This window comes from Vicia villosa, unplaced genomic scaffold, assembly GCF_029867415.1.
Source record: "Vicia villosa cultivar HV-30 ecotype Madison, WI unplaced genomic scaffold, Vvil1.0 ctg.000205F_1_1, whole genome shotgun sequence".
In the NCBI taxonomy this organism is placed as follows: domain Eukaryota; kingdom Viridiplantae; phylum Streptophyta; class Magnoliopsida; order Fabales; family Fabaceae; genus Vicia; species Vicia villosa.
In genome coordinates, this window is record NW_026705069.1 from 313,316 (window position 1) to 327,247 (window position 13,932).

Here is a 13,932-nt window from a genome sequence, read left to right on the forward strand (position 1 = left end):
TGAGAAAATATGTAATATTCATAATATTTAAGTTTTTTGTAATGAAAATTTAATGTTAAAACTATTATTTTAATTTATAATAAATAAATTTGAAATAACTTCTATTATTTATGAATATATTCTACTAAAATATTATTTTAAAATAATTTAAAATAATATAATTTGAATTTATAATTTTTTATTTAAACATTGTCTACAAAATAATATAATAAAGTTCATACCAATTTTTGAAATATTTTTATCTTACCTCAGACTAGGGAATAACAAATGTGTATTTATAAAAATATAGATATTTCTTTGTAAGATATCGCATCAATTTCTTAAATAATCGCAAGATTAAGCAAGAGTTCTACAAGATGAAGGAAAAGAACACTAAAGCTCTTAGAGCTCACATAGCTTAGGAAGAAGAAGATGAAGACTCTTCTTCCTCCATCTCAAGTTCAGTTGATGATGAAGTGGCTTGTCTATATTTAATGAAGTGTAAAGACTTAGAGGTAAATGATTCATACTCACATTTTAAACATTTATATAGTTAACTGTACAAGGCGTTTCTAAAAATGCATTATGATTCTCTAAATGATTTTAAGAAAATCTCTCTTTAAAAGGAAATGATTTAAAAACTTGGGAGAGAAATTTTACATCTTGAAACAAGAACATGCATCTCTAGTAAAAAAGCAATTGTGTATCTCTAGTACTTTAGAAGGAGATGTAAATATAGTTTTTTTTTTATAAGCAAGGAATGATATTAAACGAGTACTAGGGTACTCGAACTTTTAAAACTTAAAATTAAAAACTTGATAGGATAATTAACATATATCATTAAATCATCTAATGTTGTTTCTATTAATTTAAGTGTTGAAAGAAATTTTTTTAGAAAACATTTAAAGGAAAATGCTTATTTCACTAGAAGTAATAGAAAGACCATTTCTACTAAAGTAGTTTGTCACTATTAGGCATCTATGTCACATTAGAAACATAAAAGTACATAATAGTATCATAGCATGGGTTCCTAAAAACCTTGTTACTAATCTTTAAGGATTCAACAATTTGGGGGACCTAAATTATCTTGTTAATCTTCTTGCAGGAATGTCTTGCCGTCGCGAAAAGAATGTGACTTTTAAATAGTGGTTGTTTAAAACATATGATGGGGGATGTTTTGATATTTATCGATTTTGATCACAAAGAGTATGGTTATGTCACGTAAAGAGATAAAAATAAAGATAAAATATTATGAGAAGGTACTGTGAGAAATCCCTCCACAATCACCGTAGATGGAGCTCTTTTAATCAAAGGGCTTAAACACAACCTCTGGAGTGTTAGTCAGTCATGTGACAAAGGGTGTTCAATTAATTTTGATATCTTAAGTTGCTTAATTGAACATAAATCTAATAAAAATTAAGTGTTTAAGGGTTTTAAAGTTGATAACATCTATATGCGTAGCTTAGATGATGTTTCAAAGAGAGGTACTAAATGTATAGTCACCAGGTGTAACGACTCATGGTTGTGGCATAGGCGTTTGAGCACGTGCACTTTGATCTAGTTAATAAGATAGTTTTTCATGAATTAGTGATGGGTCTACCAAAAATTGTGTTTTGAAAGAAAATCTATTTGATGCTTAGCAAATGAGAAAACATACAAGAGTGACTTTTAAACCAAAATTTTTTGTTTCTACAAACATCTCGAGCTTCTCCATCTAGATCTCTTTTTCCCCTAAATGACTAAAAGTCTAGAAGGAAATTATTACATATTTGTTACTGTGGATGATTATACTATAGACACTTGAACCATATTATTAGATTACAAGAAAGAAAATTTTACAATTTTTGGTAGATTTTCCAAGCTAGTCCAAAATAATTTTTCTTTGAAAATGAATTTTTAAGTGATCATGGTGGTGAATACTTTAACCATCATTTTGAATTTTTTTGCAATGAAAACAATATATAACCCACAATTTCTCATGTCCCCGCACTCCATAAAAAATCGTTTTTTAAAAGAATTGACACAAACTATGATAAGTGAGACACGTCTATCTAAATACTTTTAGGCAGATGCGGTTATCATCGCATGCCACGTCTTAAACATTGTGTTCACTAGACCTTCTGTAGAGAAGAACCCATATGATTACATAAATATAGAAAGCCAAATATTTTTTATTTTCACATTTTGGATGATTATACTAGAGACACTTGAACCATATTCTTAGTTTACAAGGAAGAAAATTTTACAATTTTTGGTAGATTTTCCAAGCTAGTCCAAAACAATTTTTCTATAAAAATGATTTTTTAAGTGATCATCGTGGTGAATACTTTAACCATCATTTTTAAAACTTTTGCAATGAAAACAATATATAACCCACAACTTCTCACGTTCCTGCACTCCACAAAAAATCATGTTTTAGAAGAATTGACACAAACTATGATAAGTGAGACGCGTTTATCTAAATACTTTTAGGCGGCTGCAGTTATCATCGCATGCCACATCTCAAACATTGTGTTCACTAGACCTTCTGTAGAGAAGAACCCATATGATTACATAAATATAGAAAGCCAAATATTTCTTATTTTCACATTTTGGGAAGCAGATAGTGGTAAGGACAAGCTAAGCAAGTTTGGTGCTAAAGCTGATTGTGGAATCTATCTAAAGTATTCCTCACTAAGTAAAGACTATATGGCGTTCATCAATAGAACGTCTACTGTTTAAGATTATGTGTAGTAAATTTTGATAAAATGAGACCCACAAGATGGAAAAAGATAGGTCAAGTTTTAATGTTTCAAGTTTGTTGATAGAATGTTTGGTAAATGATGATGATTCTAAATACAAAATAAAGTCTAGATTAACAGGACAATCATTAATTATTCTAAATACAATAACATTTTATATCATTTTTCAAAGTCACACTCTTGCAAGTTTTTGTAAATGGATGCATCTACATTGAGCTCTTGGCAACTAAGAAAAGGGGATTCTTCTTGTGCTGAGTGATTCCTGGCAACATTTCAGTATCAATATCTTCTTTTACCAACCCATGTGGCAATTTCCAATCAAATGAATAAAGAAGATTTGCAAGGATAAGTTCTATTGATGCAACTGCCAAAGACAAACCAGGGCAAATTCTATGCCCAGCTCCAAAGGGAATTAGTTCAAAATCTTGTCCAAGAAAATTTATCGAACTTTCTAAAAATCTTTCAGGATAAAACTCCTCTGAATTTTTCCAAACATTAGAGTCTCTCTGAATGGCCCAAGCATTCACATACAATATTGTCTTCGCTGGAATGTTATACCCACTAATTATGCAATTTTCATTTGATTCTCTTGGCACGAGAAGTGGAGCGGGTAGGTACAACCTTAGTGTCTCTTTTATCACTGCCCTTAAAAAAGGAAAATTTTGAATATCATTTTCGTCTAAGAAATCTTTTTTACCTCCTATGTTTCTAATTTCCTCTTGTAATTTATTCATTACTCTTTGGTTTTTTATTAGAGCAGTCAAAATCCAAACAGATGTCGCTGATGTAGTATCTGTTGCAGCTACAAGCATGTCCTAAAAAGAAATAAAGTATGTAAGATATATATCGAAGATAATTTCTTCAAAATAATTATTCATGTTATTAATAAAATTTAAGAAATATAGAATCATAAAAATGTTTATTTAAACTTATTGAACTTGATGAACATGCTACAAGCATAAATTAAAATTCCAAAAGAATATTGATCTTCCAGCTTAATTTTTTAAAATATGTTACATTATTCTAAAATATGGTATAGCATGTCGGCCAATTATGAAGCAAGTGGGTTTTTTTTGTCTGAGATTTGGATTGACAATTTGCTTTAATTGGATACTTGCATTAGCCTAATGTGTTTCTAGTTTGAAATTATTATTTATAATTTTTTTTAATATTGATTGAAAAAGTATTTAAAGTTAAATATTATACAAACGGGCCCGTCATGCCCCCATCATGCTCGTACATAAATAATATGAATTTATTTAACTTAAATTTAGGATATTTTAAATGACATAAAACAAAAAAATATAAACTATATTTTACTTATATAAGGTGAAAATTAAACTAGTTTTTATAAATCTTTTAATTTAAAACTTTTTATATTTTTAAAATTTTAAATTGACCTTTAAAATCTTTTAGATGTAGATCTTATGGCAATGTGTTTTTGCAACCTTTTCTCAATTCGTACTTCTTTGAATTTGGCTCTAGAATTAGATATAGTTTCACATTTTATGGTTTGCTTGACCTACAAATTCCAAACTAAATATATTATCACAAATAAAATTGTAACTAACAAGCAGTTGGTAGACAATGACCAACTTGTTTTAATTTTAAAAAAACTGATTTTTTTATATTCTTACAAATAATTTTATAAAAACATTTTTAAAAATATTTTGTTTTTTAAACTTATTTTTTATAAATATATATTTTTGAAGATTAAAACATAGTTAAAATCATAAAATTCTAAAATAATTGCATTGTAAAAATATTTTTTATGAAAAATTATTCTAATTAACTTCGAATTTAAGTGAATTTTTTAAAATTTTGATATTTAATTTTTTTTAGTAAAAAGATGAAATAATTAAAATGATATTTTAAAAAAACTATTAAAATTAATTTTTTATTAAAATTAAAAAGAAATTGAAATATTTTAAAATAAAATAAAAACTTAAGGGTCTAAGTTCTGTTTTTATAAAGTGATATTTTATTTAACTTTTTGAGTTTTGTTTTGTATAATAAAAATAAAATTTAATTTAAAATATAAAATGATATAAATATTTATATAATTATATATTTTATTTGTTACACAAAAAAAATGAGATATTTTTAAAATAAAAAATTTAAAGATGATTAAATTAATAAAATATAATTAAAAATAGTGACCGAATTTTGGTCTCTGATTTTTTTTTTATATAAATTAAGTTTTATATTAAAACTTTTTTTCGAGACCGAATAGGCAATCACAAAATTTTAGTCACAAAATTGGTGACTGGTTTTATTTAGTGATCGAATAAGTGTCTTCTAAAAATTTGTTCATGAATATCAAATTATAACACCTCTTATGATATACATGCTATCGCCAATTAGATTATCAACACCATATACCGTTGATAATTTAATTGGCGATACATATTAATTTTTAAATAGAGGTTCCAATTTATCTAGCAGCACCTCTTATTTTTTTTAAATAAAATTTTTTTAAATAAAAATAAATAAAAATGATGGTTATTGTGAGAATAATATTGAAAAAGATGGTTATTCATATAAAATTTTAAAGATGAGTTGTGGAACCCTCCCTATAGTTAGGTATCATATTAACTATTTTTTTTCTTCGCCATGGGCTTCTTGGTGGGATTGTTTTTGTTATTTTATTGTTGTTTTGGCTCTTTATTACTCTCCTAAAAAAATAATTGACAATTAATCTAATACTTAAAAAGAAGAAATTAAAAAAAAATTAACACAAAAGTTAAGAAGGAAAATTAATTAAAATATCATACCACAAGGACTCCTTTGATGTGATCAAAAGTGAGATCAATTGAAGACAAATTTTGTTTCTTCAATTTGAGTAAGACATCAACAATATCCTCTTCATCTTTAATTTGTTCTCTATTTGGAGCCAAATGTTCATCAATAATCTCTTGATAAAATTCATCAAACTCCTTGAAATTTCTATCAACTCGACCATGCAATCCTCTCACTTTATCAATCCAACCCATGTATGGAATATAATCAGCAACAAAGAATTCTGCAAGCAAAGCTTGAAACTCATGCAACAATCCATGAAACCTACTTCTCTCATGTCCTTCATCCTCATAGCTTTTCCCAAAAGCAATTCTACATATTATAGTACTTGAGAGTGAAATCAATAACTCACTCAAATTTATATTACTTGAAGAACTAGCATGCTCAGAAATTTTTTTGATCATTTTCTTCACCTCAAATTTTCTTATAGAAGAATAATATGAGACACGTTTGGAACTAAAAATATGAACAGCAGAAATTTTTCTTAGCTCTCTCCAAACTTCACCATAAGGAGAAAATACCATTTCTGACCCATTATAGGTTAATTTTTGTTGACCATATAACATAGGTCTATTAGAAAACACATGACCATTGTTTTTCAATACTTCTTTTGCAATTTCAGCTGAAGAAACAACAATAGCTTGTCTAAAACCAAGCTGAAGTGAAAATATAGGACCATATATTTTTGAGAATTGTGATAATTGAAGATAAAGTTTAGAAATGTCTAGTTGATGAAGATTTCCTATTATGGGAAGGCCTTTAGGACCAGGTGGAAGATTTTTAGTGGTTCTATGTTTATGGAAGAATATTAGCAAAGGAAGAATTATACATAGAAGAAGTAGATTTAGAATTGAAAACATTGTTTAAAATGTAACCTATGATAGAGTACGAAGAGGAAGAGAATGAGAATGGTTTAGGTGTAAGCCTCAACTTTGAAATATATATAATTTGATTGTGAAAAACCTAACTTTGTTACTATTTATTAGTTGTCATATGATGACCATTGACTATGAACAATTATCTTGTGTCCCCCACCCATGTGAAGAATGGGATTAGTACGTACATGGGTCTTCAATTATAAACTTGTCGACTAAATTGAGTGAATTAAAAAAAATTGTCATAATATGAAGTTTCTAAACAATTGTTATTATTTTAGAGAAACTATTATTACATCCCTTAGGATTCTCCAGGTTTGCCTATGCCATTAAGTAGACGCGAACAATCTTATATGATGTCAAATGAGATGTCACGACATAAATATCTGTTGATGAAACTAATAACGCAAATAGCAGCAGAAGGAAAAAACAAACAGTGCAGAATGGTAAAGAACACAAGGAATTGTTCACCCAGTTCGGAACAACCTTCCTACTCTGGGGGCTACCAAGCTAGGGATGAAATCATTATATGATAGTAGCAATTCAAAGCTAAACTCTCTTGTTTACAGCTTATCACTTAATCACCACCCTTCCTATGACTTCTACCTAAGACTCGCCTAGGCATGAGGCCCTCCTCAAATCCCTTCAGTCACAAACCCGTGACAAATAACACAAAGAATAAACCGTAGAAGACACTCTTCCAAGACACATAATTTTCAATGCTTAAAAGCTTATGAGAACGACACTACTCTCCTTGCTTAACAGCTTCGGAGATCACACAGTATTCAACACCTATAGGTTTGTGAATGCACACATATGAAACTTACAGCACAAAGTCCTTAATCAAAAACACACACATACAATCAGGATTAGCTGGTCTTTTATAGATCAGCAGTAGCGAGCAGACATGGGCTTGGGTCAATCTTCAAATAGGTTTTCTAGGACAACCCATAATACCTCTAAGACATCAGGTCATACTTACTCTAATATTATTGGAGTAGTTAGAGTAAATTCATCCTAAGATTACACAATCGACACACACAGCCAGTTAAACAATAAGCAAAGCCCTAAAATAGAAATTGTTGCTCAATTCAGTTTCAAAAACCAAGGATGTTAAGACATCTGCTTTGACATCTTCGTATAACATCCAAATAAACTGTTTTACCAAAATTGCTGCCAACACAGAACCCTTGATTATCTTCGGGTATATTTTCTCCTAATGCATTGGATGCATTAGCTATCTCAAGAACATTCATATGGAAGTCATGAATACTCTCATCATCTTTCATCCTTAGATTCTCAAATTGGGTGGTTAGAAGCTGGAGTTTTGACATCTTCACTTTGGATGTACCTTCATGAGCAGTTTAAAGAATTTCCCATGCATCCTTGGCTACTTCTCATGTGTTCACCAACCTAAAGATGTTCTTGTCAATTCCATTGAAGATGGCATTTAGGGCTTTAGAAATGTCATGAGCAAGTTCATCCTCTTCTTTGTCCCAGTCTTCCTCAGGCTTTAGCACAGTCGTGGGTTGTTTATCTGCTCCTATATCAACAAGATGCTTCCATCCTTTCAAGACTGCCTTCCAAGCCCGGCTGTCTATGGATTTCAAGAAAGCCACCATACGAGGTTTCCAGTAGTCATAATTGCTTCCATCCAGAACAGGTTGTATGTTCAAAAATCCTCCTTCCTTGTCCATCGTACCAGAAAGTAACCTCCCTAGATCTCACCCAGATGCAGAGCAGGATGCCCGCTCTAATACCAATTGAAATTCTGGTATTAGATATGTGATGTCGAATGTGATGTCACGACACAAATATCTATTGATGAAACTAATAACGCAAACAACAACAGAAAGAAAAAACAAACAGTGCAGAATGGTAAAAAATACAAGGAATTGTTCACCCAGATCGGAACAACCTTCCTACTCTTGAGAATTTGACCGTAATCGTGATTTGGTTGAATATTTATGTTGAGAATAATATATTGCTATGCCAATGATGTTGTATTGATAAATAATATTATGTCTAATTGAATTAGTTGATAATTGGAAGTTGATTCGATTTACTTGATAAATTAGCATGTTGAGATTATCTTACGAATTGATCGAAAATTATGGTTTTGATTTGGATGACTTTGTTAATATGTGAAATTGAGTAATTGTGCCGATGTGTGTTAGAATCCCAATTGTGTATATTTTGTATATAAGTTTTGTGGTATTTCTTAAACTCTTGTGCCAAATTTGATTACCTTTTGATATATTAGTATGTAAATAAATAACTTTGTGTTTATTTCCTAAATTAAGTTAGTTTATTAACTTTTGTAATGTTTTCTTTAGGTTTTAGCAATTTTTGGCAAGATGGAATGAAAGGAATGGTCAAAACAAGCTTGCAATGAGGTTGGAAGACCAAAAGAAGGAGTTTTGTGCAAGAAGGTCCGCTCAGCGGAGTCCAAGCGGACCTGGACAAAAGATTTTCAACAGCAAGTCCGCTCAGCGGAGTTGAAGCGGACATGGGCAGGGACGAGCATTAAAGCAGGCTCCGCTCAGCGGACCCCCTCCGCTCAGCGGACCTTGAAGACAAAGCAGATATTTTAGCTGCTCTGCTCAGCGGACCTGTCCCGCTCAGCGGACCTACTTTTTCAACTTTTGTTCTTAGCCACATAAAATTGATGATTAAGAGTAATTAGAATAGTTTTTATCATAACACACACTTGGAAGAAAAGCTAGGGCAAGAGAAGAAGAGAAAAACCATTTTCCTTAAGATAAAATCAAGATTTCTAAACATCTTTCTTCAATCTTCTTGAGTTTGATGTCACTAAATCTTGGTATGTTGCTTGTTGTTGAAGCTTCCATGGATATGGAGGGCTAAGTTTCATCTTGTGTCAAGATTATAGGTAGTTAGTTTGTAAATATGTACTTTATTTGATCTATTATATATGAACTTGGTTAATGATCAATACATGGTGAATATCTTGTTGTTTATGTTTCATTTGTTGTTTTGGATCACTATTGAGAGATATGTTTCAAAGCTAGACCTAAAAGATATTCATCTATCAATAAACAAACTCTAGAGATAGATTTGTGAGTTGATAATCATAAGTATCAAGCTTTTAAGATTATCACGTTGATTGTCGGCATGAGAGATCATCTGACGGTTAATATGATAATAATCACGATATTGCTTTAGAGATAAACAATATCGAGAGAATACGTGATTGTATTAATCATTAATAGGTTCATATATATGATCATTGGAGTACATATGGAGCAAACTAATGAACACTAATCTTGACACAGTTTTCTCAAATTATTTTAAACCCTAGTTTATTGTCTTTACTTACTTTGTATGCATTTATTATTTCATGTCACCAAATGGTTACCCAAAACTTAACTCAAAATACACTAAGCTGTAGAACAGCGATAATATCGCATCAATCCCTGAGGAGACGATACTAGAAATACTTATCATATACTTTCTAACAAAATGGCGCCGTTGCTGAGGATTGGTGTTAAGATATTAAAAGCATAGCAATAATTTTTGTGTGTTTTGAGTATAATTATTATTAAAATTATCTAGGCTTGCCTCACTTTTTGGTTAGTGTTTCAGCTCTGGTTTATGCGTGGGAGTGTACCAGCAGATCAGCTTCTTTTTGATCCAGAAATTGAGAGAACCGCAAGGAGACTGAACAGTAAAACCAGGAGAAGAAAGAAACTAGCCAAAGAACGAAGACTAGCCCAAGAAGCAACTACTTCATCAACACCACAAGTTATAGAAGAAGAGATGGCAGGGCATGGAGACCAAGATCCACCACCGCCACCAAATCCTAGACCACCATGTGCTAACAGTCCAAGAAGAGCAGCCCAGTTCGCACGAAATGACAACAATGCAAGAAATTCTGAAATGAAGACTGGCATTCTTCAGCTACTTTATGCTAGTCCCTTTGCAGGTCTTGATCATGAGGACCCATATACACACTTGACAAAGTTCTATGAAGTTGCCGGAGCAGTCGGCGCCCCTGAAAGAGAGGAAGAGCAGGTGTTTAAGAGATTATTCCCTCACTCATTGATTGGAAAAGCAAAGGATTGGTATCTAGACCAACCCACTCAAACCATGACAAATTGGAATGAGTTAGAAGAAAAGTTTCTTGATAGGTTCTTCCCTCAGTCACGGTTGCTTGAAGCAAAAACAGAAATTTCAGTGTTCTCTCAAGGTGTGAATGAAACTCTCAATGAGGCATGGGAAAGGTATAAGTCAATGTTGAGAAAGTGTCCTAGTCATGGATTTGATGAACTCACTCAGATTCACATTTTTCGTAATGGCTTACAACCACAACCTAAGCTTCTGTTAGATGCTACTGCTGGAGGTTCCTTGATGGCTAAGATAGCAGAGGAGGCAATTGAGATAATTGAGAAAATGGTCAGAAATGATCATCAGGTGTAACATAACCGAGGAGTTGTTCAAAAGAAACCGGGACTTATTGAATTAGGAACTAATGATGTTATTCTTGCTCAGAATAAGCTTCTTTCTCAACAAGTGGAGGAGCTTACTAAGCAAATGGCAAGGTTACCTCAACAACTCAAAGAGCTACAAGATCCTAACAATAATAAACAAGTTGTTTTGTGTGAGCTTTGTAGTGGAGACCACCCTACCGGATATTGTCCACCGGTGAATGAAGTAAATTATATGGCGAATCAAAATCAAGGAGGCTATCAAAAAAGACAAGCTCCTTACCAAAATCAAGGTGGATATTAACAAAGGCCAAATGCACCACAATATGGTCAAGGGTGGAGGCAAGACAATTATCAACAAAGACAAAGTCCTTATCAACAACAACCACCTTCTCAAGACAAGCCTTCAAAGTTGGAGGAGACTCTAAATCAATTCATGCAAGCATCAATGGCGAATCAAAAGACTAATGAAGCGGCAATAAAGAATTTAGAGACTCAAGTCGGCCAACTTGCAAAACAACTAGCCGAGAAGCAAGCCGGACCATCATTCACGGCAAACACTCAAACCAATCCTAAGGAGCATTGCAAAGCGGTTGTAACTAGGAGTGGAAGAGTGCTTGAGAGTGAAGTGGAGACGGAGGTTGAGAAGGAGGAAAGTAGGATAGAAAAGGAGAAAGAGGTAGAAAGTGAAGTAGAACCAAAGAAAGATGAGGGAGTTCTAGTTGAAAATGAGAGTGAAGAAAAAAGTGAGTTAGAAAAAGAAAAAAATAGAGAGAAAAAGAAAAAGATTCAAGGGGGAAAGAAGAAAGTTATGAGTCCTCCCGTTCGTAATCTACCTTACCCTCATGCACCCTCAAAGAAAGATAATGAGAGGCAATATGCTCGATTTCTAGACATATTTAGGCAATTACAAATTAATATCCCTTTTGGGGAAGCTTTAGAGCAAATGCCAAAATATGCCAAGTTTATGAAGGACATCCTCACAAAGAAAAGAAGTTACACTGAGCCCGAAACGGTTGTCCTGGATGCTAAATGTAGTGCAATCATTCAAAGTACTTTACCAAGGAAGGAAAGAGATCCGAGAAGAGTTACTTTGCCGGTCACTATTGGAGACATTCATATTGGAAGAGGTTTGGTCGATACGGGTTCAAGTATCAATTTGATTCCTTTATCCATGGTCAAGAGATTAGGCATTGTTGATATGAAAGATACAAGAATGACACTTCAACTAGCCGATAAGTCTACAACTATGCCTTTTGGGATAGCGGAAGACTTGCTTGTGAAAGTCGACAAGTTCTTCTTTCTAGTTGATTTGTTGTCATTGATATGGAGGAAGATGTTGATACCCCATTAATTCTAGGAAGACCTTTTATGAAGACGGCAAGGATGATGATAGACATTGATGATGGTTTGATGAAATTGAGGTTCCAAGATGAGGAAGTGTGTTTTGATCTCTCGGAAGCAATGAAACATCCAAATGATAAAGGTGATTGTTTTAGAATTGATGCTATGGAGGAAGTTATCATGCAAGTTGAAAGTCGAGCTCATGTGTTTGATCCTCTTGAGAAAACATTAACCAAAGCTCTTGATGTTCTCAATGAAGAATAAGAAAAAGAGATTGAGGAGTGCTTGCGAGATCTTGATGCATTTGAAGAAATAAGTCCTTTTGAAGCAAAGATGGAAGAGTTGAAAGATGAGCCAAAGGTAGAGGAAACCAAGTTAGAATTGAAGATGTTACCATCACATTTGAAATATGTCTTTCTCGAAGAAGGTGGTAAGAAGCCGGTGATAATTAGTGGCTCATTGTCAAACAAGGAGGAAGAGAAATTAATTCATGTGTTGAAAGCTAACAAGGAAGCAATAGGATGGGTGTTAGAACAAGATTTGTTCTGATCAATATTCTTAGTTTTGATGATAACAAGGATATGAATTTTGTGTGAGATAATGTGGTACTCTAATACATTGCAATTTCCCTTTCAGGAAATATATAAAGAGTATGCACAAATCAGCGCTCAGAAGCTTTGTCTCAGAAGGTTCAGCATGCAACATCAGAACATGGTCTGGCAAGACATCAGAAGATGGTCAAAGCAGAATCAGAACATGGGTCTATGGAAGCATCAGAAGAACTTGAAATCAGAAGCAGAAGCACTGAAGTTCTCATGGTATCACGCTCAGAAGCACTTCAAGGTCAGAAGACAAGAAGATGCTATGCACCAAGCTGTTTGACTCTGATGATATTCAAACGTTGTATACACAAACATCAGATCAGAAGAAAGTACAGGTGGCAGGCTACGCTGACTGACAAAAGGAACGTTGGAAGCTATTAAAGGCAACGTCAGTAGACACAGCGTGAACAAGGCTCGAGGTAGTTGACAAAAGCGTGAAACATTAAATGCAATGCTGTACAGAATACGCAAAGCATTAAATGCTCCCAACGGTCATCTTCTCAAGTGCCTATAAATATGAAGTTCTGATGAGAAGCAAGGTTACCAATTCTGAACGAACTTATTCTAAAATACTTGCTGAAACGCTGTTCAACTCAAAGCTCAGAAACTTCATCTTCATCAAAGCTCACTACATTGCTGTTGTAATATATTAGTGAGATTAAGCTTAAACGTTAAGAGAAATATCACTGTTGTGATTATAGCTTTTCAGAAGCATTTGTAATACTCTTAGAATTGATTACATTAATTTGTAAGTAACTAGAGTGATCAAGTGTTGATCAGGATACTCTAGGAAGTCTTAGCTTGTGTCTAAGCAGTTGTAATTAGAGTGATCACGTGGTGGTCAGGATACTCTAAGAAAGTCTTAGCTTGTGTCTAAGCATTTGTTCCTAGAGTGATCAGGTTGTGATCAGGATACTCTAGAAGACTTAGTCGTGGACTAAGTGGAAAACCATTGTAATCTGTTGCGATTAGTGGATTAAATCCTCAGGTGAGGTAAATCACTCCGTGGGGGTGGACTGGAGTAGTTTAGTTAACAACGAACCAGGATAAAAATAATTGTGAAATTGTTTTTATCGTTCAAGTTTTTAAGACTACACTTATTCAAACCCCCCATTTCTAAGTGTTTTTCTATCCTTCAATTGGC

General features: G+C 32.8%; 1 protein-coding gene across 1 annotated transcript; it reads right to left on the reverse strand.

The window, feature by feature from the left end:
• Positions 1 to 2,824: 2,824 nt before the first annotated feature.
• On the reverse strand, positions 2,825 to 6,461 carry LOC131625343 (cytochrome P450 71A1-like). The gene is made up of 2 exons (XM_058896208.1): positions 5,495 to 6,461; positions 2,825 to 3,535 (listed from the first exon to the last, which is right to left on the reverse strand). The coding sequence occupies exons 1-2, from the start codon at positions 6,377 to 6,379 to the stop codon at positions 2,927 to 2,929; spliced, it is 1,494 nt and encodes a 497-aa protein (XP_058752191.1). The 5' UTR covers positions 6,380 to 6,461; the 3' UTR covers positions 2,825 to 2,926.
• Between the last annotated feature and the right edge of the window lie 7,471 nt (positions 6,462 to 13,932).

What these genes read in the sequence shown, in the direction of transcription:
- LOC131625343 (XM_058896208.1), bottom strand. Translation starts at nt 6,379, where the DNA reads ATGTTTTCAATTCTAAATCTACTTCTTCTATGTATAATTCTTCCTTTG. An exon ending in ACATCAAAGGAGTCCTTGTG is followed by an intron (nt 3,536 to 5,494) that starts GTATGATATTTT and finishes ATTTCTTTTTAG; the next exon opens with GACATGCTTGTAGCTGCAAC.